Below are 26,804 nucleotides of genomic sequence, written 5' to 3'. Positions count from 1 at the left end.
TGATATTGAATGGGAGTATTTATATAGCAATAGGATATAATACTAATAAATAGATAATTATTCTGTCATTGTCAGTAATTGCATCGTATTTCATATCTTGTCCTAACCAATAAATTACAATGATAATGTTAAATTTCACGTAAAAAACTTTCTATGTTAAATTCTGATCGTTAGCAACAGAGTCGATAGTGAACAGAAATCTTATCATTGTTTGCGTATTAATGTCGTGACCCGGAGTTAACGTCACGCCATATACCAATACCTTCACTCGTGCAGTTAATTCTCGTATTTTTATTTTTGGTGGAATGAACGAATAAAGCTTTACGATAACTTACCATTTTGTTTGAGAATATTAATAATACTTAGCTAATCATCTCCCGGTGTTTCGTCCACTGCTTAGCCAATCGTACCCTTGTCCCTCGTAGCACCGAAATATTGAATCATGTAATGCTTGGCCAATCTTCTCATATATTCCAGTGCTTGTGACGATCCCGTATAAAATAACGTTTGGCCAATCTTCTTTCATGTGGCCTCCAATCCCCGTAAGTCTCGTTGGCTGAACAAGATTCTCTATTGAAACACCTCCATAATTTTCACAAGTAGGATATTGGCTACTCAACCCACGAGTTATCAGATGGTGAAAACTACCTCCTGCTCTTTCATGCCTCGTCATCCTTTCATATGTTCCAGCAGTAAGTTGTAAAAGTTTGTTGAGACTAAAAATATAAAAATACATAGTGATTGAAAAAAACTTCCTCTGCAACATCAATAATTAGTACGTTAGTTATCCCTTGTTATATGTATAATATTATCTACTTTGTTCTGTTTATAGTATGTAAGAGAAATAATATTCACTTCCAATATTTACTGTGACCATTTCCAATACTTTTTGTTAGTAGAATAAGATCGATAATGTCTTAGGGTTAATATTTTATAGCCATTACAGGGACTTTTCGATCACTCTCTATGATGATTGTGTCATGAGTGTTGAATCAATTGTTTGTTTGGCAGACTAACTAACTAAATATAAAGTCCACACTAAAAATATCTTCATTATCCGTCCGTCCATCCGTCCGTCCGTCCATCCGTCCGTCCGTCCGTCCGTTAATCCGTCCGGCAAATACTGTCCACGCAATAACTGAAGTTTTATTCAGTGCACGACAATCTAACTTTTTTCCCTGGGTTTGTTATTCACAGTTGATGAAACCTATTGATTTTTGTTTTAGTCGAGGGAGAGGAAGGGAGGGGGGAGGGGAGGGGAGGGGGGTGGAGGGGAGGGGAGGGGGAGGTGGAGGGGGGAGTCGCCATTTTAATGATGCTTCCAGTGTCGTTAGTACTCGGGAACCCAGATTTCATATATTTGAGGACAAGATTCATGAACCAAACCTAGTTGAGTACAAGTCATGAACCTGATCTGAGTACAATATAGATGAACCAGACTTACGTTAACTGAGAACTAGTCATGCACCATACCTCATGACAGCTGAGTACAAATAGCACACAACGTTAATTAATGTAACGTTTTTAAACCACAACTTCTTAAATCATGGATCAAAATTATTGATCATGTCTCAGAATAGATCGTTCAAGATTGATCAATTATCGTATCATTATACACCACACATCACCACCACCACAAACATCACCACCACTGCAAACATCACACCACCACAAACATCACCACCACCACAAACATCACCACCACCACAAACATCACCACCACCACCAAAACATCACCACCACCACCACAAACATCACCACCACCACCACAAACATCACCACCACCACAAACATCACCACCACAAACATCAACAGAGTCAGGAGAGTAACAAAGACCTTCAGTAAGCAGGTTCTCGTCTGCCCACTAAGAGGTTCAACACAGAAGCTCCATCTCACAATATATGGCCCGCCCCAGTGATCCTCTTATTTACGGTCCACAGGCGTTGCTAGAAGACCCTGCTGTAGTGGTGGTGGCGGTGGTGGTGGTGGTGGTGGTGGTGGTGGTGGTGATGGTGGTGGTGGTGATGGTGGTGGTGGTGATGGTGGTGGTGACTAAGGTTAAGGATCTGTGGTCGAAATATTGAAATTTTGATAATTAATTTTGATTAAGTATCCTTATGTGAATTAGGATAACTAATTATCAATACTTCAAACTGTGTGGTTCTATTAACACAATTAATTCTTAAAATTCCAACATTTCGACCACAGATCCTTGATGTAGGTTGTGGCGGACGAGTGGATACGGCTCTCAACTCCCGTCCTTAGGGTCGCTTGTTCGATCCCGGGGCTCTTCCACTCCACTTTGCTCTAAATCCGCACCTAACGTTACATGTTGAGGAAGAGGAGATGGTTAGGTACAGTCCTGGCCACGCTGCCTTGATGTATACCGAATATTTATAATACAATGTGTGTGTCCACGCTAATGGCCGTCACTCTCAAGGACCCAACTCTCACAAGCACAATACACTGGATGATGAGATACAGACCCAGAGTTCGCCTCCTGAGGAAGATTTTGTTGAGACACATCCCCATAATATCTTACAGGTTTCCTGGGTGTCGCTTAAGAGAAGATATACACGAGATGGTTCTCCCCGTGTCTCAAACAAATTGGCATGATATATTTTTCTGGGGAGTTTAACTGAGAGACATTGGTTTGGGACCGTTCTCTGGGGAGTCTAACTGAGAGACATTAATACTGGAGTGTCAAACAATGGCAGGCACCTGAGTTAGATCTTCTCTGTCTCCAAACATTCTCAAGTATCCTCCGATGAATCACCAGCGCAAATTATACAAGGACAAAAAACCTCAATGAGTGCTTGAGTCAGTCAGAGAAGATTGGTATTTATGGAGCTGTCTGAAGCACTTTAAGACACCCAAGGACGTTCATGAAGACAGCAAAACATTGTCAGTCGTCCAGCAGAAGTTCCCCTGCCACATATATCAGGGTTGTCTCTCTGGGGAAAAATTCACCCAATATTTCAAGATTATGTCCCGGATCCGACGTCTTGCAAGATGCGACCCGCGTGGAGCTCAACCCAGGCCACCACAGTCATCAGTACAGGTCATCTGGCCACCACAGTCATCAGTACAGGTCATCTGGCCACCACAGTCATCAGTACAGGTCATCTGGCCACCACAGTCATCAGTACAGGTCATCTGGCCACAGTACAGGTCAGTCATCAGTACAGGTCATCGGCCACCACAGTCATCAGTACAGGTCATCTGGCCACCACAGTCATCAGTAGGTCAGGGCCACTCACAGGTCATCTGGCCACCACAGTCATCAGTACAGGTCATCTGGCCACCACAGTCATCAGTACAGGTCATCTGGCCACCACAGTCATCAGTACAGGTCATATAACCTTAATAATAAACGAGTAATTTATTTAAAGCTCTTGTTTAATTTGGTGAATAATGCAATAGATTATATTATTTATTAACCATATCAAGCTATTATTAGTGAGTCACAGTATAAGATTTAACTCATTCTGGAAAAGAAAAGAATTAGTCCAGTAATTCCTGGTCTTTGCTGACGTCATCACGGTCTCATGTTTTATTCAGGCGTTAATATATATTTTAATTAGTTTGAAAAAAGTGTTAATGAATTTAATAATTTATCTTGAGTGTTAATACATGAGTACTGTCAGTTGTTTAACCTCGGGGAATCACTTTGTAAATAAAGTTTACCTTTAGGTCTTGTTTATATACAGTAGAGTAACACATCACATAGCTCATATAATAGGGGTTTACTGTGCCTCTCGTGACGTCACCATCCACCTGGGTATGATAGATATATAATGCGGAAGTTATAAAAGGTTTTAATATAATTTTGAAAATCTCTTGTTAGTTTTACGATTCATTAAATCTTTTATTTATGAGTGAGATAATGTCATTAATATCAGGCCTGAGGGAAAATTAACGAGTTATATTAAAAACTAGTTTCCATGTGGCGCCGTTCCCTCATGGCGACCACATACAGCCCTCGCATGGTTATATCTCCTATATTTCACCACACTATCCACACTACCCTGACCTATGATTGCTGTAGTGGTGATGAACGGCGGCTAACAGAGGGTCTTTATGGCCATATTACCGCTATTATGAACCTGCCAAGTGCCTCACACCTGACCAAGTGCCAATGATTCTTCATGATAATATTACTACTATTAAGGAACTGACTTAAGTGCCTCTCACCCTAAGAATTTCCTGCCAGTACGTGTGTCAGGCTCCGAGGAATGAGACGTACACACGACCCAACGCGTTGAAGAAATCTAGTTGAAAGTGGCTGACATTTTCTAGGTTTTGGTAACACTGACAGGTGAACGATTTAGATTTTTTTCGACTTTTTTTATTCGTTTTCTGTCTTGAGAGTAGATGTTTGGTGTTCAGAGCACCCCTAGTCGACCCTGTTGGTGTTCAGAGCACCCCTAGTCGACCCTGTTGGTGTTCAGAGCACCCCTAGTCGACCCTGTTGGTGTTCAGAGCACCCCTAGTCGACCCTGTTGGTGTTCAGAGCACCCCTAGTCGACCCTGTTGGTGTTCAGAGCACCCCTAGTCGACCCTGTTGGTGTTCAAACACCCCTATCGACCCTGTTGGTGTTCAGAGCACCCCAGTCGACCCTCTTGGTGTTCAGAGCACCCCTAGTCGACCCTCTTGGTGTTCAGAGCACCCCTAGTCGACCCTCTTGGTGTTCAGAGCACCCCTAGTCGACCCTCTTGGTGTTCAGAGGTGTTCAGAGCACCCCTAGTCGACCCTGTTGGTGTTCAGAGCACCTCTAGTCGACCCTCTTGGTGTTCAGAGCACCCCTAGTCGACCCTGTTGGTGTTCAGAGCACCCCTAGTCGACCCTGTTGGTGTTCAGAGCACCCCTAGTCGACCCTGTTGGTGTTCAGAGCACCTCTAGTCGACCCTCTTGGTGTTCAGAGCACCCCTAGTCGACCCTGTTGGTGTTCAGAGCACCCCTAGTCGACCCTGTATGTAGCAAGAGTTTTGTTTTCCTGGCGTTAGGTTAGTGAGGTCACACACACACACCAAACACTGGAAAGGTTTGGCAGTGGACTACTGCACCACCCTCACCATCGCCACCTCCTGCCACCTGCAGCCCCCCACCCAACTCGCGCGGTCAGCCACTACAACAAAATTCAGCCCATAAGAGCCCGCACCGATAGATTTAAGAACAGCACCTTCCCATCTATTGTTAAAATAATAAACAACTCCTGATTTATGTACTGTACAGCCCTGTAAATGTATTCAATGCATATTATATCATTATGTCTAAATCAAATGTAAGTCTGTATATTTTCAGCCACCGGCTGCAACTCTATTAGTAAACCGTTTATTATTATTATTATTACACACAAAGTGTTTATCACAGCGATCAAGTTTTTTCCCGTAAGTAAAATAACACAACAAAATATTATTAATATTAACTGATATAACAACAGTTAAAATAAAATGTTTTCTAAATATATCATAGAGTTTTGTGAAGGTGAGAAACAAATATTAACTTTAGTGTTATTATCTTAAGTTGCAGTAGTAGTTAGGTTAATGTCGTGCTATTATTAGACGAATGTTGAGCATATATCTCCTGTTATTGTAATTAAAAGAGAAGGTGGACACATTTAATCAATTCGTTCCCACTTAATGCGTCATGAAAATAAAACAAAATCTTGTATATGATAAACTTACCAACGTTAACTGTATATAAATAACACGAGGCAAAAATATTACCACCAGGAAACCAAGACAAACAGTGAACAAATTTGGTTTCTTTGTGTGGGAGAATTTATACAATGCATAAAAATGTTTCCCGAATGAATAATCAAAAGTATAACTAGAAATAGGAAGCCATTTTCTATTGTTGTTTTTATGTTAATAAATTATATCATCCACAGCTAGTAAATGGTTGGGCTACAGGTGTTTCCACCCAATTGGCCTATTTTCCTTGGTGTAATTTTGTTTGGTATATGTTAACTATTTACGTGTGTTAATTGGTGTAAATACCTTTTTTATAAACACCGAAAGTCATAAAAAATGGTGAAAATATATAGAAAACGGCGAAAAGATAATAAAACCGAAGTGATATGAGCTATGGTTGCCAATACTCATAGTCATCAGCAAGAAACTCGATAAGGGGGGCACTTCTCTATACGGGCTGATGACACACACGACATCTGACAAACCACATAACCTAACCCACATTAACTTAGCCTTTACGTGTTCACCCAGAACGTTCATCAGTTATTTACAAGACTACGTGAATAAACTCTATCGGATGATGCCATTTGTTGATGCCCTCGGGTATAAAAAGATGTCATTTATCGTGTTATTGTTGTTGATGTGAGCGTTCAATCCCCACCTCTTCCTAACTGGTGATTATTTTTACTGTAGGTGTTTATGATATTGGAACTATCACTCTTGGTTGAGGTAGTATAGGGAACATTGTCTTGTTTACATTTGAGCTAATTAACGACGAGAGAATAACTTAGAAATAATCATAATAAAGATATTAAACTCCACGTGATATAACCTCTGATGTTTGTTTCATAATTCATACGTACTCAAAAAATTCCCTTGACTTTCCCCTTTGTGTGTAAATTCTCCCTAGAAAATGTATTGCTATTATCATAAATTACCACGAGCTATAATCATACCTACTGTCCTTCATAGCACAAGAAATATTACTGTTATTATCATGAAATATAGTGAGGGTTCTGTTATTTGGAGTTAATATATAGATATAAATAGGTTCTTACTGTATTCCTATGTATTCGTGTGAGTTAGTCGTTCCTTACTGTAACTAGCAGGTGGGTTGGAATACAAGAATTACTTTCCTGTATTTACGATAAGTTATGACTCTCAAATGACAAGCTCAACTTATTCATTTTACACTTAAGAGGTCAGTTAAATCAAGTTTGTTTAACAGTAAAAAATGGCAGTGTATGTGATTTGATTTAAAGGGTGGGTGTATAGTGTGTGTGACTTGTTATAGAGTGTGTATATAACAGGGTGTATGAGTGTTATAGAGTGTGTATATAACAGGGTGTATGAGTGTTATAGAGTGTGTATATAACAGGGTGTATGAGTGTTATAGAGTGTGTATATAACAGGGTGTATGAGTGTTATAGAGTGTGTATATAACAGCAAGTATAACTATTGTAAGAGGTCATACATAACACTCCAAACGATGACTCCAGGAATAACAGTCATGTATACCTATGTACCTGTGTCGATATTGCTGGATTCACACCTGTCCTGATCTTTACAACGCAATACATAACAATTCACTAACTGAAATCCCCATCTATTTACCTGAGATAAGTTACCTAACTCTTTCAATTTCCAGTAGTGAGTATTAGTTTTCAAGCGTTTAGGCAGTGCGATACACCTTGTTATTCTGACTACACCTGTGTTAATGAGTCCAGGTGAGACAGACTTATTCCTATGATTTTTTCCACCTATATAAACTTAATTTTTTTTAGTATTCTATGTTGAGTATATCACCTGATGATAGGCGGTCTAGTTTATATCACCAGAATGTTAAACTATCATAGGGTAGGTTAGGTTAGGGTCGGTTTAGCTTGGTTAGGTTAGGTTCAGTTTAGGTTAGGTAAAGTCTTAATAAAACCCCCCCCCACTGTATTAGCTTATGGCAGTTGTAGTAGGTGACATGCGTAGTGTGGGTGGTCTAGTACGTGGCAGGGGGTTGGGCCAGTACCATGAACCGATAGTTGCAGAGGTTTGCTGGCTGCCGTGACGGGATGATCTCACCACCTAACACGCTGCTCGCCCTGTGGTTCCTCCTTACCGGTATGTCAACTTCTCTCAATAACAAAGATTTTTTATTGAGTATTTAAAGGTTTCAAGAATTACTGTACGTTAATCTTTATCCTGAGAGTAAAGGTAGTAGTTTAAGGTGAGTGTTTTAAGATGACTTTCTGGCACGTAGATTTTGATGTACTCGTAGGTTCGTAGTAGGGAAGGTAGTTTATGTAGAGGTAATTGAAGAAACCTTTTATGTGTGTTAATAATAGTGATGAAAAGCACCTATACATGTAGGTATAATTAGTAAGGTATTAATTGAGTTACCTGAGTAGAGGCAAGGGGGATAGTGCATCACCCATAGGTTATAAGCTTCTCCCTATTATATTTTATATCTCACACACACACACACACACACACACACACACGCACACGCACACGCACACACACACGCACACACACACACGGTATTTAGGACATACGCTTCATAAATTTAGTGGGTCGAAATGTGGTATAAGCAGCAGAGTGTAAATGAACCTTCCGGCATTACAAGTACAATTTATCTACTGTACAATCATACGCAATTTTTGTATGAATTTTGTAGTAAATAATCAAAGTTATAACGAGGCTGTAGGAATATAGAAGGAATATTTTTTAAGAGCGATCGACGAACACAAAACTAAACTAAAATAACGATATGTGATTTATGTCTTTGTTGTTGTTGTCAGAAGATGGATTGTGAGTTTGATGGTGATTTATTGTTATTAATATTAACCTTTTACGAGTCATTTAATATTGATTTTACTTTATGGTCACTGAAGAAGTTTTCCCAATAGTCATCGTAATATAGAAGAGTAATTCTCTATGTCTATCACTGACGGCCAAGACCCGTTGTATATATATATAAACTAAAAAAAATAAATAAATAGAAGTAACATCCAGTGAAAGTTTATTCGAAGCAAAATTCATATAAAAAATATCTAACGTTTCATTTTCTTTATAATATTAGATCATAAAATCGTAAGTCTTTCTTGTTGTGTATGGTTGTCATGTCTCTGTAACAGGATATGACCACGTGACATGACAAATTTAACATTCATGTATAACCAGTAAAAAATTGTTCTCAGTAAAATATTATGTGTGGTCATGGTTATTATTGCATATGTATATTATGAAAAAAAATATTAATATATATAACAGATTGCAAACTCATATAATTGTTTATCCTAAATATTATACAATGGTTCAAAAATAAGCAATTATCTACAACAAACTGATGCATGAAATGAATAATTAATGTTTTAGAGCTTCATCAGAATACAACTATGTACTGTAGGGAGCACAATGTGATGACAACATTACTACTGTATGATACACTACGTGGGCAGGTGCTGAGAGCGGTGACTCCACTCTATACATCACACTAATATACCATTCACAACTGGGACAACTTTTACGGCAGAAGGGACCTTTATGCTAGGGATGGGGTGGCAACACTACTAGGTAAACATTGGCTTGGAAATAGAGTAGTGAATGAGTAGAATATGTAACAAAACATCATTAACTAATACGCATTTTCCTTCATTCTTTTGTTCTTAAGGCAACTGAAAACGCCTGTTGTTATTTGACCTTCATAGGAGGTAAGGGCCACGCTTTACCTGCATTCTGGTGATGATTATATTTAAATTTTAATATCTGTCAGGTCAACAAATGGTAGTGACTATTCCGGGAGGTTTTTAAGGCTATGATAAATTGATCTTTTTAATGATTAACTGCCATATATCATTCTTTATTATCGTACTTTCTTTCTTATTGTGTCCTTTTATTTCATTTTTTATATAGAAACACACACACACACACACACACAAACACACACACACACACACACACACACACACACACACACACACACACACAGTTTGTGATCAATGTCTCCAAGGTGTAAGGCAAACTATCGAGCCTCACAGTACACAAGACTTAGTAATATATAACGCACAATACACATGACTCAATACATCTGGCTCTGGTAGTGTTGGCTGGGTAAGGATAGTGGTGGTGGTAGTGTTGGCTGGAGTGGGATAGTGGTGTGGTTGCTGGGTGCTGGGTAAGTGGTATAGTGCTGGGTATAGATAGTAGTGTAGTGTTGGCTGGGTAAGGATAGTGCTGGCATTAGTGCAGGCTGGGTAGTAAGTGTTGGCTGGGTAAGGATAGTGGTGTGGTAGTGTTGGCTGGGTAAGGATAGTGGTGGTGGTTGTGTTGGCTGGGTAAGGATAGTGGCTGGGTGGATAGTGGCTGGGTAGGATAGAGTGTTGGCTGGGTGGGATAGTGGTGGTGGTAGTGTTGGCTGGTAGGGATAGTGGTGGTGGTTGTGTTGGCTGGGTAGGATAGTGGTGGTGGTAGTGTTGGCTGGGTAAGGATAGTGGTGGTGGTTGTTGGCTGGGTAAGGATGTGGTGGCTGGGTAAGGATAATTAGTGGGTGGTAGTGTTGGCTGGGTGATAGTGGTGGTGGTTTTGTTGGCTGGGTAAGGATAGTGGTGGTGGTTGTGTTGGCATAGTGGTGGTGGTTGTGTTGGCTGGGTAGTGATAGTGGTGGTGGTAGTGTTGGCTGGGTTGGTGGTGGTTGTGTGGCTGGGTAAGGATAGTGGTGGTGGTACTGGGTAAGGATAGTGGTGGTGGTTGTGTTGGCTGGGTAAGGATAGTGGTGGTGGTTGTGTTGGCTGGGTAAGGATAGTGGTGGTGGTAGTGTTGGCTGGGTAAAGGATAGTGGTGGTGGTTGTGTTGGCTGGGTATAGTGGTGGTGGTTGTGTTGGCTGGGTATGATAGTGGTGGTGGTAGTGTTGGCTGGAGTAAGGATGGTGGTGGTGGTAGTGTTGGCTGGGTAAGGATAGTGGTGGTGGTAGTGTTGGCTGGGTAAGGATAGTGGTGGTGGTAGTGTTGGCTGGGTAAGGATAGTGGTGGTGGTAGTGTTGGCTGGGTAAGGATAGTGGTGGCTGGGTAGTGTTGGTGGTTGTGGCTGGGGCTGGGTAAGGATAGTGGTGGTGGTAGTGTTGGCTGGGTAAGGATAGTGGTGGTGGTAGTGTTGGCTGGGTAAGGATAGTGGTGGTGGTGGTAGTGTTGGCTGGGCTGGGTAAGGATAGTGGTGGTGGTAGTAGTGGTGGTGGTTGTGTTGGCTGGGTAAGTAGTGGTGGTGGTAGTGTGTGTGGCTGGGGCTGCCTGAAGGTAATCACACATTACCAGCAGTCTGTCTACCAACTCATCTGTCAGGTGTCAAGAAATGTGGACAAAATTAACTTCCCTTGATGTGCCTCTCACCTGTGCCTCTCACCTATTAACTCTCACCTGTGCCTCTCACCTGTGCCTGTGCCTCTCACCTGTCTCACCTTTAACCTCACCCTCACCTCTCACCTGTGCCTCTCTCCCTACTCTCACCTGTGCCTCTCACCTGTGCCTCTCACCCATTAACCTCACCTGTGCCTCTCCCCTGCCTCTGTGCCTCTCACCTGTGCCTACCTCACCCCTCACCTACTCTCACCTGTGCCCACCTGTGCCTCTCACCTGTGCCTCTCACCTATTAACTCTCACCTGTGCCTCTCACCTGTGCCTCTCACCTGTGCCTCTCACCTACTAACTCTCACCTGTGCCTCTCACCTGTGCCTCTCACCTGTGCCTCTCACCTATTAACTCTCACCTGTGCCTTATAAATTAGTATTAAGTATAATTAAGGAGTTCTTGGTGCATATTTACCTTTGCTTATTATACTTCGCCTTAATTATACCTTTACGAGTTTAATATTAAACCTTTAACTAACGGTCTACGCCTCATTCGTCAAACCTCTTCGTGACACTATGAATATGTATATACGTATATATGTATATGTATATTTAGGTTAGGAATTCTGTTGCATTATAGTTAATATTTTCTATCAACCAACCAATCAAAATGTATCGCAAATTAACACAAAATTACCTGTCAACCGTATCTCACCTGCAAGGGGGGTAATGCCCTAGGGTGGTTGTATAGCATAGTCTTATGTCCGTTCTTACCCTGTTTGTGATAGATGCCTTCAATGCCCCGTTGTTCACTCAGTAGAAGACCCGTGTATGCCCTTAATCAGTGATGGTAAGAATAACCCTTTATCACCATACCACTTACCTTGATGTATGACCACCCAGTCCTAGTTAACTACAGTATGCTTTTAAATTAGGTTAGGTCACGTTAAGTTAATTTAACGTAGGTTAGATTAAGTTTGGTTAGCTCAGGTTTATATTAAGTTAGGTTAGATTAGGTTAGGTCAAATTATGTTAAGTTAAAGTTAGGTTAGGTAAGGTTACGTTAGGTTAGATTAGGTCAATTTAGGTTAAGTTAGTTTTAGTTAGATTAGGTTAGATTAAATTAAGCCGGGGATGTCGCTTCGATCCTTGGTACCTAAAAGTGTACACTACACTTAAGTTATCACGTCAGTAATCAAAGTGACAGATGTGTAAAGCAAAGTGAATATATCACTTAAATTACTAGGTGTTGACGGTGGCGCGTGTGGTGGGGCGGGGACGGGCGGGGCGGGGCGGGACGGGGCGGGGACGGGCGGGGCGGGTAGAAAAGTGACCTATAATAATAAAGGATTTCTCTTTACACGTCAAGGATTTTGTTCCAGATTTCATATTGAATTTAGAAAGTGGAAAATATACAGCATACTCGCTATGGTGACGGCTACAACAATATACACCATACACACTATACAATATACACCATACACACTACACAACATACACCATACACACTACACAACATACACCATACACACTACACAACATACACCATACACACTACACAACATACACCATACAGCCACCACAAAGGTGTAATATGGGACACCCCCCCCCCCCACACACACCTTCATTTTCTAATCAATGACTGGAAAAATGTCTCTCAGTCTTAATGTACATGAATCCTAAGGACGAAGGGTCATTTAACGTTCCTTGGACATGCTAACCTAACCTAACCTAACCTAACCTAACCTGTGTTAAGACTTTGGTTCCTCCACAGTGACGTCCAGTGATGCATTGTGTCCAGGACGTCACCCATCCTCAGAGGGGGTGACAGATCTACCTGGTGACATCAAAGGTCTCACGTGTAATGCCAGCCTGACGTCTACCTGGGACGGGGGTGAACGTGTCCTATTGGCTCGCTGTGAAGGTGACCAATGGCAACACTCCACCACCTCCTGCCAGCCAATCACAGGTGAAATAAGACTATAACACCTGTCCACATTTCTCTCTCTGTTGCTTCTTGATATCTTGTGTCGTCACGTCAACTCATAACCTAACTCTCACCTAACCTAACCTACAGGTAAATTTATTCCGTGGTAATTTAATTTGACTTGGTATTTAAACTCAACAAATGAATAACAAGTAAAAAGTTTGCTGTCAGTTGTACACGTTGTTCATTAACTCGACAAAGTGAGTGTGGAATGAATTAACATGCAGAGTTAAGAACGAGCCTACCTACTTTTATTGCCTTTGTTGTATATAAAAGTTATAGTTATTTTATGTGTTATTTTCACTAACCAGATATCATAGAGTTATCTTACATGTCTAGATAACCAAATTGTATGACATTGGAATTAAATATATCTGTTGTAATTTCTGTGTTGCAGCTAAGACAGAGGTGACGGTATGTGACCAAATGTCAATACCGGTGCCTCCAAATACCACCGTCTATCTCACCTTCAAAGACGTCAAGGATCAGGTCTTTGGGGTGTACTATGTGTGTGAGGAGGGGATGGCCTGGCTGTCTCGGGAGGAAGGAAGACTCACTCATTGTGTCGACGGCAGCTGGACGCCCATACTGGATATGTGTAGTGGAGGTAGGGAGTTAAGACTCATCAACTCCTCAAACTCCTTATCCTCCTTTTCTTCATCCTCATCCTCCTCATCCTCCCCCTCGTCCTCCTCCTCTTCAGCCTCCTTTCCTTCAAACATCTAGAATGTGTGTGTGTGTGTGTGTGTGTGTGTGTGTGCGTGTGTAGCTCTGTGGCTCAATTAACAGAGTGTCAGCTTTGTATACGAATGGTCGTGGGATCGATTCCAGACCGTTGTGAAGGGGTTTGGATCCCTCTTTGTGCCCTGAGAAGTAGACTAACCTAACCTAATTCTAGAGGCGAGTTAACACAATAGTTACTGTATGTATGTTGTTATGCCGTCTCTTAATTTACTTTAATATCCAGGTTCTCGGCGTAACCAAACAAAAAAAGTGAAGTAAATCAAAAGGGAATAAAAATAAATAAAGTAAACCTTTCAGAATTTAATTAAATTAAATATTAACACAATAAAGAGCCTCGTAGGCTGTCACAACAAATTGATTCACTATCGAAGCTTTTAAGACACAAATGATACTAAACATCGAAACATCAAAGGAACTGCTTAAATATAAAGAATATAAATAAAGCACTGGATTACGTTAACACTGCATAAACATATAAAAACTAACACTGAAATTAACTAACGTGAAGCAACACTGAATTACTTAAATGTAACTAAGCAAACACTGATGGACACAAAAGAGACATAAATAGGTACTCACATAGATATACCACATTGGTGGCGACAGGAACAACACAGAAATAAAATAAAGTATAAGTAACAGGTGACGGGTGTCACTCAAAAGAACGTGAACTGAATGACAAAGAGGACTGGACTGAACTTCGTCTGCTGGTGGGGTACTATATATAGGGTCGGCTGGCGCCAGTGCGACATGCCTGTGAAACATGGGTCGTTTAACGATGCAGATGGTCGTTAGAGAAACAAAGAATGCTTGTTACAATACTAAATAAAGATATAAGATGGGTTTGAACAAATAATAACAGTTAAAACCTTAACAGCACAGGGTGAGGTGACTAGATTATATAAAAGTAAATATAACACATCATTACAGGAATAATATGGAATAATATGGAACAACATGGAAGCATAATATAAAAAATAATAGAAAAATACGACACGGTCGTAACAATGTAATGTATGTAGTGCAGTGTTTAACTTAGTGGTGGTATTTCAGGGTGCGAGTCCCCGCGAGACTGCAGTGATATAGCCAAGATGGGTTTTAACCAGTCTGGCGTCTACATCGTCATCCCTTCCGGTTACCTGCACGACACTTCTCTACAGGTGTGTGTGTGTACATTAGATTTCATGCATTCTCTTATAAATTATTCAACTAACCTCAACTAACCTAAACCAAACTGTTAATACAGGTGTAATATTACCAGACACTTAATTAACAACAGATATTTGTATAGGTGTGGTGTGACCTGGAGGACAGTACTGTAGCGGGAGACACAGGGTGGACAACTGTTCTCAGGAATTACTATATGAAATATACCTTCAAGTCACTTACTTATGAGCAACACTTAACTCCATTAGGTGAAGTGAATCTTGGTGGACCGAACGACAAACCCAGTTATTTTGTAGGTAAGATGTGTGTGTGTGTGTGTGTAGGTTTGTGTATGTAGATGTGTGTATGAGTGTATTTTTGTTTGTGATGTATATGAGTTTATGAATGTATATATGTATAAGTAACCTTCATGACTACAATACTCCCACCCTGACACACCTGCCTCTTGGGTTAGTGTGCAAGTCATTAACACCTGTGTGACCCTTACCTTCACCTGCGCACACCTGGTTCACTGTATCTCCTTCCCTTACCTGCAGGACTGAAAGCTCTGTCTGCCTGGAACTGGGAGAGCAATGGTACTACTCGACCATTGATTGTAGAGGTATTGTATGGTCTAGGGGTCACTCTGTTGGAGTCATTGCTGGGTTCTTTGTTGGGGTCATTGCTGAGGTCACATCTGGGGTGGGGGTCATCTCTGGGGTCACATCTGGGGGTCATTACTGGGGTCACTATATTCACTAACACGTCACATTGGCTGGCAGAAGACAAATATATCCACTACTCGTCTCCACATATAAAACTACAAATAAAACTCAATAATTCTTCATTCACTTCCATACGAGTTCCCCCCCCCCCAGTACTCGTCAACCAGAATAAAACACGTACTGTCTCGCTTACAGGTCTTGATAGGGAAGCCAGATGGTCAACTACTACGAGCCAGTTACGACACCTTTCAGATCCAGCAAGATGACCTGTATACGCTCCTGATGCTTGGCAATTACTACGGTGATGCTGGTAAGATGATGATGATGATGATGATGATGATGATGATGATTGATGATTGATGATGATGATGATGATGGTGATGACACATTAAAAACTCTCTCTCAACAGGACAATTTCTGGAACTGAACGTAGGAAACAACTTCACTGAACAAGGCATGAAGTACTGGTGGTTGCCTTCTGACTCTAGCCTCTACAAAACTCTCTACACAGAGTATGGACTGGTACGTTCACTACCCTGAGGGAGGCCAGATCACTTAGCACTGGGGATGGTCTCCTTTGAAGTGTATTGAATGTCTTATTTTAATCATATATTTAACCCTATTCTTGCTCATATACATACACATACACCACACATACATGCACATACATATACACATACATACACATACACCACACATACATGCATATACATATACACAGACGAAACTCTCCCTCTTAACACAAGGTTTTAAGGTCCGGTGGTCAAGGATTAAATCATTCTCTCTCTCTCTCCTCAGCCGTTCCCCACAGCTCTTGGTATACAGTGGAACAGGACGCAGGTGGACAGTATAGTGATAAGAACACGCCCACTGGCCTATGACACAGGTAAGAACAGGTGATGGTGCTTGTTAATAGAAACAGGTACGCGTAGAAGAGAGAGAGAGAGAGAGAGATTGCAATAACAAAGGAAATTATTTCTTTTTTCTTAATTTTCTCTACATTTTCGTATTTTAATCGATTTTTCATTAGTTTTCTTCTTTAAACTTTTCTTATTTCCTCATTTTCATTTTCTCTTCTACAGTTTTCCATTACTCTCTCTCCAACACCCATACTCTCTCTCCAACACTCCTACTCTCTCTTCAGCACCCCTACCCTCTCTCTCCAACACCCATACTCTCTCCCCAACACTCCTACTCTCTCTCCAACGCTCATACTCTCTCTCCAACACTCCTACTCTCTCTCCAACACTCCTACTCTCTCTCCAACACTCCTACTCTCTCTCCAACACCCATATCTCTCTCTCTCAACACTCCTACTCTCTCTCCAACACCCTACTCTCTCTCCAACACTCCTACTCTCTCCCAACACCCATACTCTCTCTCCAACACTCCCTACTCTCTCTCCAGCACCCCTACCCTCTCTCTCCAACACCCATACTCCCTCTCCAACACTCCTACTCTCTCTCCAGCACCCCAACCCTCTTTCTCCAGCACCCCTACTCTCTTTCTCCAACACTCCTACTCTCTCTCCAGCACCCCTACTCACCAACACTCCTCTCTCCACTACCCTCTCTCACCTACACTCATCTCTCTCCCTATCAGAGGTCGCTTGTCCAATTATCCCCATGAAAGACTGGTGGAGTACTACCTACCTGGAGGTGGTAGCGGACCGTAGACCAGGCGCCCTTGTACACTATCGCTGTATTGGTGATAACATGCTGGAGGGGCAGCCTGACGGAGAACTGACCAAAAGTGGAGTGGTAGAATGCCTCGAGGGTGACCCCATTCAAGGAGGGTCACCAAGATGGAATTATACACTTACTCTGCCTTGTAAACGTGAGTGATGTTAATTCATTCGTTATCAGGTGTGTTAAATGTTATTTTCATTCAGGTGTGTTTAAAGTTATTCTCATCCACTCGTCAGCAGAACAAAGAACACAATTTATACCAGAACAATGAACAAATTTGTGCTTATAACACCTCCCCCCCCCTTCAGCTAACTGCCCACTTGGCTTTGTGCTGAATAATGACAGTACAACCTGCTTCAGTTTCTCTGACTCACCGACTGAATTCGGTCTTGCTGGAGCTGCCCAGAAGTAAGTGCCCTGCTGACTGAATTGACTGAGTTTTATGGCAAGAAGTAGGAATCCATTTGACCTTTTTGACTGAATATTGTGTCGTAATTTTGTGTTATAATTTCACATAAATATTATTGTTATTTGAGTTGTATATAGGTGTTACTGCAGTCAGATATTTAGATAGTAACATGTTCAGACAGTCAGATGTTCAGATAGTCATAACTTAGTGTTAAATAGGATTTTTTTATAGTACTGATTGTCTTTGTGTTGACGTGTGTGTGTATGTATGTTTGTATGTATCTATGTATCAATGTATGTATCTATGTATCAATGTATGTATCTATGTATGTGTGACAGGTGTGGTCAGGTAGGAGCGTCTCTGGCCGTGTTGAGAGAGCCATCTGACCTCGCCTTTGCCCTTCAAGGTAACTTCTACTATACAGCGCACACCAGGTATGTTAATTTCTCCTGTCTAAATACCCCCTTGTATCTCCTAGTAGAAACGTGGCTAGTAGGCAAGTATTATATAGCTCAGTTGCTAGTGTAAACCTTGCTTGTTATATATTATGATTCTATAGAAGTTAGTTGCTAGTATCAGGTTATCAAATATGTTAATCTTTTAATTTATCACATAGGGATCTTGCTAGCAAAAAAAATCTTCTATTAGAATTATATAATCTAGTAGCTGGTACATCTTACGTCTAGTTGCTCGTGCTAGGAAACGTCAAGTTAACCCACGATCTATTTGCTAGTGCCAGGCTCGTTCTAGTAACCACACACTGTTGTCACACAGGCGAGGTAACACCACTGTGATCCCTAAGCTGCCTGACACCATCACCTGCAACACTGACTGTGACGTAAGTACTATCTGACACCTTCCTGACACCCTCCTGACATCCTCCAGACACCCCCCCCCCTGACCCCCTCCTGACACACTGCAGATACCCTTCTGATAATTTTCTGACACCCTTCTGATACTCTCCTGACACCCTCCTGACATCCTTCTGACACTTTCTCTACGTCCTTTTGACACCCTCCTGACACCCTCCTGACACATTCCTGACATCCTCCTAACCGAACCTAACCTAACCTAACCTAATCCCACAGGTAGGATTAAGGCATTTTAATCATTAGGTGAAATAAACTATGGGATTGGAGATTAATCTACAGGTAAACCTTTCAAATTATTTACCTGTGAATTAGTATTGACCTGTATCTTATAATTACAGGTGAGGGACGAGGCTGAGTGTGTGACTGTGGGGAAAAATATCTTGTTCAGAGCTCAGGACTGTGAAGACCCGACCACCCATTACATGTGTATGGTGCCACGTAAGTTAATCTCCCCCTTGAGTACGATAAGTTAACCCTTTGAGTACATTGAGCTAACCCCCCCCTGAGTACGATAAACTAACCCCCTTGAGTATTATAAGTTAACCTCGTTGAGTACGATAAACTAACCCGCTGTATTTAGTGAGTAAATAATGACGAGAGACAAAGTACCCCTAATGAATCAGAGTTAAAACAGTATTTATTATCACACTAAGACATCAACACCCCCTTAAGACATCAACACCCCTTAAGACATCAACACCCCCTTAAGACATCAACACCCCTTTAAGACATCAACACCCCTTAAGACATCAACACCCTTAAGACATCAACACCCCTTAAGACATCAACATCCCTTTAAGACATCAACACCCCTTTAAGACATCAACACCCCTTTGAACATCAACATTTAAGACATCAACACCCCTTAAGACATCAACACCCCTTTAAGACATCAACACCCCTTTAAGACATCAACACTCCCTTAAGACATCAACACCCCTTTAAGACATCAACACCCCTTAAGACATCAACACCCCTTTAAGACATCAACATCCCCTAACAGAGTGGTGCCCCGAGGACTACAGACGCCACAAGGGCTTCTGCTACAGGTTGGTGAATCACGTCAATAACTTCACCGAGGCTCTGGCCCTGTGTGAGAACGATGGGGCAGCTCTGACTTATCCTGAGACCTTGGACGCCTTGATGTTCCTCACTAATATGATCATGGTGAGATGGAAGTCACTTTGAGGATTTTCTTTCATTTGTGTGATATTCCAGGTTTATAGTGCACCTGTCGCAGTGCTTACCTGTTAGTTATAAGTTTTCTGGGTTGTATGATTGTCTGTGTGTCATTTAACGTATTGGTTCTTGAATTTATGAGGAAAAATAGTTATTTTTTATAGTTTTAAGTATAGGACAATAGTTATTTTACGTTCAGGTTGACATAAGGGGATAATAGTGATATCTTATCTCATTTTTAGTTAAGTTTGGCTGTCATGTGAGTCTCAGTAATTCAGGCTGTCAGGAGAGTGTCTGGGAGAGGAGGAGGAGGTGTTATTGTCCCTCTCTTCTCTTTTATCTTCTACAGGAGGAAGTCATCGACGTCAACACCAATCAAAAGACGGCTATGATTGGTCTAAATGACGCGTGAGTGTAGTTACCTGTGTAGTTACCTGTCTCTTCTTCTGTGTTAATTAACTTAGGTGTTTGATTAGTGAGTCCTTAAAGCTCTCATACACACACTTTCATCACTACAGGACTGGTGAGTGGACACGCGGGGGCCTTTATGCTCCTGACGCAGAGGTGCTCCAGATAGCGGACACATCCCCTCCTGACACACACTGGAGGCTCCTCACCGTCGACGTCTCCACTAGCAGCTACAACCTCACCCCCGCTACTCTCGCTGGGGGAGGAGCCACCTGGGCCATCTGTCAGCTACATGGTCCTCTGGGTGAGTGTCTGTCTGTCAAACTCACTCCTTAAAAAATTATTCAAATAAACACAAAATTATCCTAACATCATCAACATAACAATAAAATATAAACACCATAAATTAATAAACCTCAGTCGTTTAGATATTACCAACCAGGTGTGGTGACTCAGGTGTGTCTTTCAGGGTGTACAGGTGACCCCCCGCAGGAGATGGATAACATGACTCGTATATGGGACAATAACACCGCCTTGGCCTCCGTCGTTAATTACAGGTGACTCATTACCTATATAACAACAATAAACATTACGAACCACGTATATGTAAACACTACTCTTAAAATGTTACAGAATATAAACTTTTTAACTACAAATAAATAAACAATATCCTCGCGTTATGTTACGTTATTGATACTTGTTACAGATGTTTACTCATTTACAAACGTTACTGTGGAAGTGTTACTGTGTTATTTACGTGTTGTTTACAGGTGTTATCCGGGTTACTTCATGGAGGGGAACGTGAGCCTAGGGGAGGAGAAGGTGGAGTGTATCGGGGTCCTGGGTGGATGGTATCCCAGCCAGGTGTCTAGCTGTCTACCTGTTGATGGTCAGTGTCTGTCTGTCTCTACTCTCCATAAATGTCTACAAAGACCTTGGGGCCCTTTTAAATCGAGCCTCAATATTAATGGCTCATTTAGAACAAGTTGGGGGCCATTGGGACTAACCTAACCTAACTTAACCTAACCTAACCTAACTTAACCTAACCTAACCTAACTTAACCTAACTTAACCTAACTTAACCTAACCTAACTTAACCTAACATAACCTAACCTAACCTAACATAAAGACTCATAAACAAAGCAACTTTCTGGCTTCCTCCAACAGTATGTGAGGGAGATGTACCTAAACCACCTTCCTCCCTCATCACCAACACCTCCGCCGTTCACCTCCATCACCTGAACGGCACCGTCAACTTCACCTGTCCGACCTTGATGACCACACTAGACGGGAACACCACTCAGATGATTACCTGTCAATATAATGGAACAGGTTATGGATTTTACCCCATGGAGATACTACCTTGTGATGGTAAGCTGAGGATGTTAATGTTTGTCTGTTTGTCTGTCTGTCTGTCTGTCTGTCTGTCTGTCTGTCTGTCTGTCTGTCTCTAGGCTATCTCTCCTAATATAGTGTGTATATGTGTGTGTGTGTGTGTGTGTGTGTGTGTGTGTGTGTGTGTATGTGTGTGTGTGTGTGTGTGTGTGTGTGTGTGTGTGTGTATGTATGTGTGTGTGTGTGTGTGTGTGTGTGTGTGTGTATGTGTGTGTATGTGTGTGTGTGTGTGTGTGTGTGTGTGTGTGTGTGTGTGAAGTGAGAATTATAAATGATATGAATATATTATATTATTATAATGACAACTGATATAGATACCTACCTGTCTACCTGTCTGTCTACCTGTCAGTGTGTGTCGGGCAGCCTGGAGTAAACAACAGCGTGACAGACTGGATCAACACCACCTCCTGGACGGTAAACATGACAGTGACTGCTACCTGTTTCGACCGTCACGTGTTTAACCTGTCTGCCACTAACTACACCCTCACCTGTACTAATCAAGGCTGGCAGACACCTGAACCGTGTTATCCAGGTGAGATGGTCATAATATTTGTCTTTGTTATGTACTTGTATAAATATTTCATACCTTTACGTATTGACTAATGAGACAAATTTGATCACCTGAAGTTTAGACACCTGGATGGGTTAGGTTAGGTTAGGTTACAGTACATTAATATTAGGGTTGTTAATAATCAGGTATAATAAACTAGGGTGCCTATTCTTCATGTGGTCCAATATAAATAGCGATTAAAAAAATCGACCAAATACCTCCATATTATCACTTAACAAACTATAACCCGGAAATATAATAGAGGAAATCAAGTCTCGTTTCTTCCAGGTTGTGTAGATGACCTTCTCCAACCCCCCGTTACTAACATGACCCGGGATGACCTGATCTGGAATGGTGTTGGGGTAGAGGTCAACTACACTTGCCTACCCGGGTTGTTTATACCGACATCTGAGGTGAGATAATATTGTACACTCTCTCACTAACTCACATTAGCTCTCATTATCTTATTTTATTAAATATTATACCTATATTATCCTCTTGACTGTAAACACTCAACAGAAACACTCAATAGAAACACTCAACAACAGAAACACTCAACAGGACAACAGAAACAGTAGATATAACTCACCTAATTATCTTATCTTCTAACAGGTGTACCCGGAGGTGATTAACCTGACGAAGGTGAGGTGTAGCGAGAACTCTACCTGGGAACTAATTGGCCCACCGCTAATGTGTGTCCAGTGTGAGTATTGTGTCTCAGGTGTATACGGAACATTACTACTGTTACTGCTTCTTCATCTCTGTCTCTCTCTCTAGTGGAACACGGAACACTGTGTTATTAGTATCGGGTTATTATATGTAGATTATAGGTCTAAAATACATATAGGAATTATAGTATTAGTAATTATATCCGTATAATTGGTTAAGAGGTATCAAGAGCATTGTTTTTGTGTCTAGTTATATAACCTTCAGCCTTATATACCTATAATATTAAGGATATATAATTATACTTCTATTACCTGTATTTATCAATAATCCTATAATAAAACGTTGTTATAACCCCCATCACTTTCTTCATCACAAGAGTTTAGTTATTTCTTGTAGTCAGGATACTACGATGAGGAGTGTAGGAACCACAGAAGTAGGAGTATCAGGAGTGTCTATGTGTGTGTGTGTCTGGGTCCTCAGTGTGTGTGGAGGATCCCATGATGGTAGAGGCGCCACTCAACTCCTCCTGGGACGGCTTCAACAGGACCCTCGGGACGCAGGTGAGTGATGGGGACTCACCTGTACCTTGGTATACTAATCTGTCTTGCTTCGTCTCATTGGCTGCTGTAAAGTAAATCAAATGGTATATTTTGCTATACACTTATATTTACGATACTTATAGACTTTTCATAAGGATATAGTCACTTAATATACCTCAGGTAGATATAAGGAAAGAAGGTGGATCCCTATAAGGTGAATCGCATTTACAGGTAGAGTTGGCGTGTCCAGCTGGCCAGGTGTTACCAGACCTCAACACCTCCACCACCATCACCTGTGTTAATGGCGGCGTCTGGACCACCGTCTCCCAAGACTATCTGTTATGTAGGACACGTGAGTCACTATGAGTCACTGTGAGTCACTGTATACCTTCTCGCACGCTTGATAATTGTGATGATAACTGCTTGTAATTGAGAAAGTGGCACCAAGGTGTTGTTATGTAAGACAAGTAGAGGAGTGAGCACTGTAGACTCCAAGTGTCACCATAATAATAATATACCACACGTGTAAACAAGCTTCTACCAATCACGTGCTTAATGGCGTAAATAAACTACAAAATCAGTCATCTTATCTTTATATATTATCGTATAGTCTCTCTCTATCTCTCTGTCTCTCCAAGCTGCACCTATGGACCCCCCAGCTGTCCCTGAGGGCGCCTTCATAGCTGGCCCTGAGCCTCCTTACTGGGTGGGGACGACCATCACCTACACGTGTACTCCGCCTCTCAACTCACCGACTGGCAACACCAGCACCTCTATCACCTGTCAGGAGGGCGGCTGGCCACCCCTCGACCCAGCCTACGCCTGTGTTAACGGTGAGTGTTGGCCAGTCAGTAATACTCGGAACGTAACTCATATAACTTACATGATCTTTTAACGTAACTAATTAACTTATCTAATATAACTTACTTTACCCTTTATTTAACTTACCCTTTCGTTAATGTACCTTTGAGTCCGATTACTGAACCTCTAAAGTTCGATGACTTAACCCCTCGAGTACGATGACTTAACCTCTCGATTACGATGACTTAACTCCTAAGATATTCTCAATTATTTAAGTTATTATGCTTCTAATCCTAACCATACAACGATACAATCAAGCTTTCTATATTTATTTGTCATTAATCATACTTAATATACACGTGGTCTTGTATTTTCATTTCTATACACTATATTATGTTACCAAGGCATCCTAATATATCAGCAACTTTACCATGGGACGCGATATGTGTTTGTTTCACAGGATGTCAGTCGGATCCCATGATAGTGCCAGCGCCACTCAACACCTCCTGGGACGGTGATAACAGGGCCTTCGGTACACAGGTCAGTGAGAGAAGTTGTTGTTGTCTCAGTGATTGGTGACCTGAGGGGTAATTATGGTAAGAATATGAAGAATTACGGCACCTTAGTGTATCGATGAGTAAGTGAAGGTGATCGAGTGTAGTGCCAGAGTTTATTGTCTTCACAGTTTTACTTCCTGGACAAACTGATCCCTTGTTATATTCAGGGATAATCTCCGAGGCATCACTCTCACTCTAGGTGGAGTTGTCGTGTCCAGCTGGCCAGGTGTTGCCGGACCTCAACGCCTCCGCCACCATCACCTGTGGGGAGGACGGCGCCTGGACCAACGTCTCCCAGGACTACCTATTATGTAGGACAGGTGAGTCACTCTACCTGAGGAAACAAGAAGGTACCTCATGAGTAAACAGCTGGGTTAGATAAACTCATGTCCAGGTTATGAGTGATAGTTTCTTATTCATCTGTTCACTCTCTTCTATTTTACTCTAGTTGCCCCGACTCCCTCACCACCTCCTGAGGGCGCCTTCATTGAGGGCCCCGACCCGCCCTACTGGGTGGGGACGACCCTTACCTATACATGTACGCCACCGAGGATGTCACCGACGGGCGCCACCAACATCTCCATCACCTGTCAGGAGGACGGCTGGCCATCCCTCGACCCAGCCTTCACCTGTCTCAAAGGTGACCATCTCTCAGTAGTGTCTCATCACCAGCACCGTTAGTTTAAGTTTTCTCACTCATAATTTGGTTTAATTTTTAGGTATGACCAATAGACTAACAGCTATGACGTTACACAACAACCCCCTCCTCACAGTGTGCAGCTCAGAGCCCCCCGCAGCACCGCCGAGTTCGAGCAGCAACTACAGCGGGCGCCTGGTGGAGTGGGGGCAGGTGGTCGAGTACACCTGTGACGGTAACGGCACCTTCCTCAGCTTCGGCCCCTCCATCACCACCACCTGTGTCTCTGGCAGCTGGTCATTAAAGTACCTTCCCATCTGTCAAGGTGAGACACACACACCTATGTATATATGAGATATTGAGAAATAAATAGATTAATGAGGAATGCATTAGTGAATATATGAAATTAATTGCATATAAATATATTATAATCAATACACAAGCTTCTCTTTTCAGATTATATTATATAGATGCTCTTTCTGTAATATTACACACACACACACACACACACACACACACACACACACACCACAACAACCTCTTTCTCCCTCACTGAGTCTCTCTCTTACCTTAAAGTTTACAAGATATTATAATGTGTTTACCTGTAATTAATAATTGGTCTTTTGTATGAAGTATCGAGCCATTTCTCTGTGTTGGTGCACTGTGTGTGTGTGTGTGTGTGTGTGTGTGTGTGTGTGTAATATGGTGCGTCAGTATTGCTCTGTGATATTCTTCCATTATCCCTATATGTGACGTCATCACCCGGGGTTAAAGGCCCCTTCTGATTGGGTTTAATCAGTTGGTGCCTCTGACGTCATTAGTAAATAGATTATGTTATCACAATTAATATTATGTTTTCATAAATATTTGTATATAAACATAACGTAACATCATAAACATCTGTAAATAAAGTTTATATTTGTATATTTCTTATCCCTGATTATTATTCACCATATATAAATAATTTATAGCTTAACATTTTAATAATTATGCTGTAGTTATCTTGTCTCAGCTTAATGTTAGTAACTATTTCTGTATGAATAAATGTTATCAATATTAAAATCATCTTTATTTTCCTGGGTTTATTCTTATTGTTAAAGACAGTAGACGGTGACCACCTGAAGGTTACGTTACTAAAGGAAAATATTCATTATATAGATATTATTACAAACGTTAAAACAAACATTAAAATTACAACACAAGTATAAAATAACGACTATTTTACCTTCATATCTTATAATAAAAAAGAATCATTGCACCAGCTTCAGTCTCAACATACTGTATGTCCTAAACAATACTCGCTTCACAGTGCTGAGACGACTGCCACTATACACCCGGCCTCTTCCTTCTGTCACTACCAAGGCCGCTGTCGTCACGTTCACAGGCTTCTTGGTGATTGATGACATGGCCACACACTTTGGTGATTGATGAATTCTCTAATGAAGCGTTACTGAGTTGTAAAAAACACT

The 26,804-nt window shown here is 41.5% G+C and overlaps 2 protein-coding genes and 1 long non-coding RNA gene across 3 annotated transcripts; all 3 read left to right on the top strand.

Moving 5' to 3' along the window:
* Window positions 1-16,444: 16,444 nt before the first annotated feature.
* LOC121856820 lies at window positions 16,445-20,524 on the top strand. The gene is made up of 9 exons (XM_042352546.1): window positions 16,445-16,518; window positions 17,235-17,468; window positions 17,629-17,728; window positions 18,068-18,163; window positions 18,504-18,567; window positions 18,940-19,039; window positions 19,605-19,768; window positions 20,130-20,188; window positions 20,299-20,524. The coding sequence occupies exons 2-9, from the start codon at window positions 17,258-17,260 to the stop codon at window positions 20,522-20,524; spliced, it is 1,020 nt and encodes a 339-aa protein (XP_042208480.1). The 5' UTR covers window positions 16,445-16,518; window positions 17,235-17,257.
* Window positions 20,525-20,669: 145 nt separating this feature from the next.
* LOC121856807 (complement factor H-related protein 4-like) lies at window positions 20,670-24,441 on the top strand. Its single transcript, XM_042352525.1, has 8 exons — window positions 20,670-20,745; window positions 20,959-21,077; window positions 21,355-21,558; window positions 21,932-22,114; window positions 22,421-22,545; window positions 22,745-22,835; window positions 23,282-23,361; window positions 23,572-24,441. The coding sequence occupies exons 1-8, from the start codon at window positions 20,684-20,686 to the stop codon at window positions 23,704-23,706; spliced, it is 999 nt and encodes a 332-aa protein (XP_042208459.1). The 5' UTR covers window positions 20,670-20,683; the 3' UTR covers window positions 23,707-24,441.
* Window positions 24,442-24,521: 80 nt separating this feature from the next.
* On the top strand, window positions 24,522-25,784 carry LOC121856808. The gene is made up of 3 exons (XR_006087058.1): window positions 24,522-25,018; window positions 25,147-25,338; window positions 25,472-25,784. It is a non-coding gene; the product is annotated as an uncharacterized LOC121856808 (long non-coding RNA).
* The last annotated feature ends 1,020 nt before the right edge of the window (window positions 25,785-26,804 follow it).

The sequence above is a fragment of the Homarus americanus genome, unplaced genomic scaffold (assembly GCF_018991925.1).
Source record: "Homarus americanus isolate GMGI-L3 unplaced genomic scaffold, GMGI_Hamer_2.0 scaffold43075, whole genome shotgun sequence".
Taxonomy (NCBI): domain Eukaryota; kingdom Metazoa; phylum Arthropoda; class Malacostraca; order Decapoda; family Nephropidae; genus Homarus; species Homarus americanus.
This window is presented reverse-complemented; position numbering and strand designations above follow the sequence as displayed.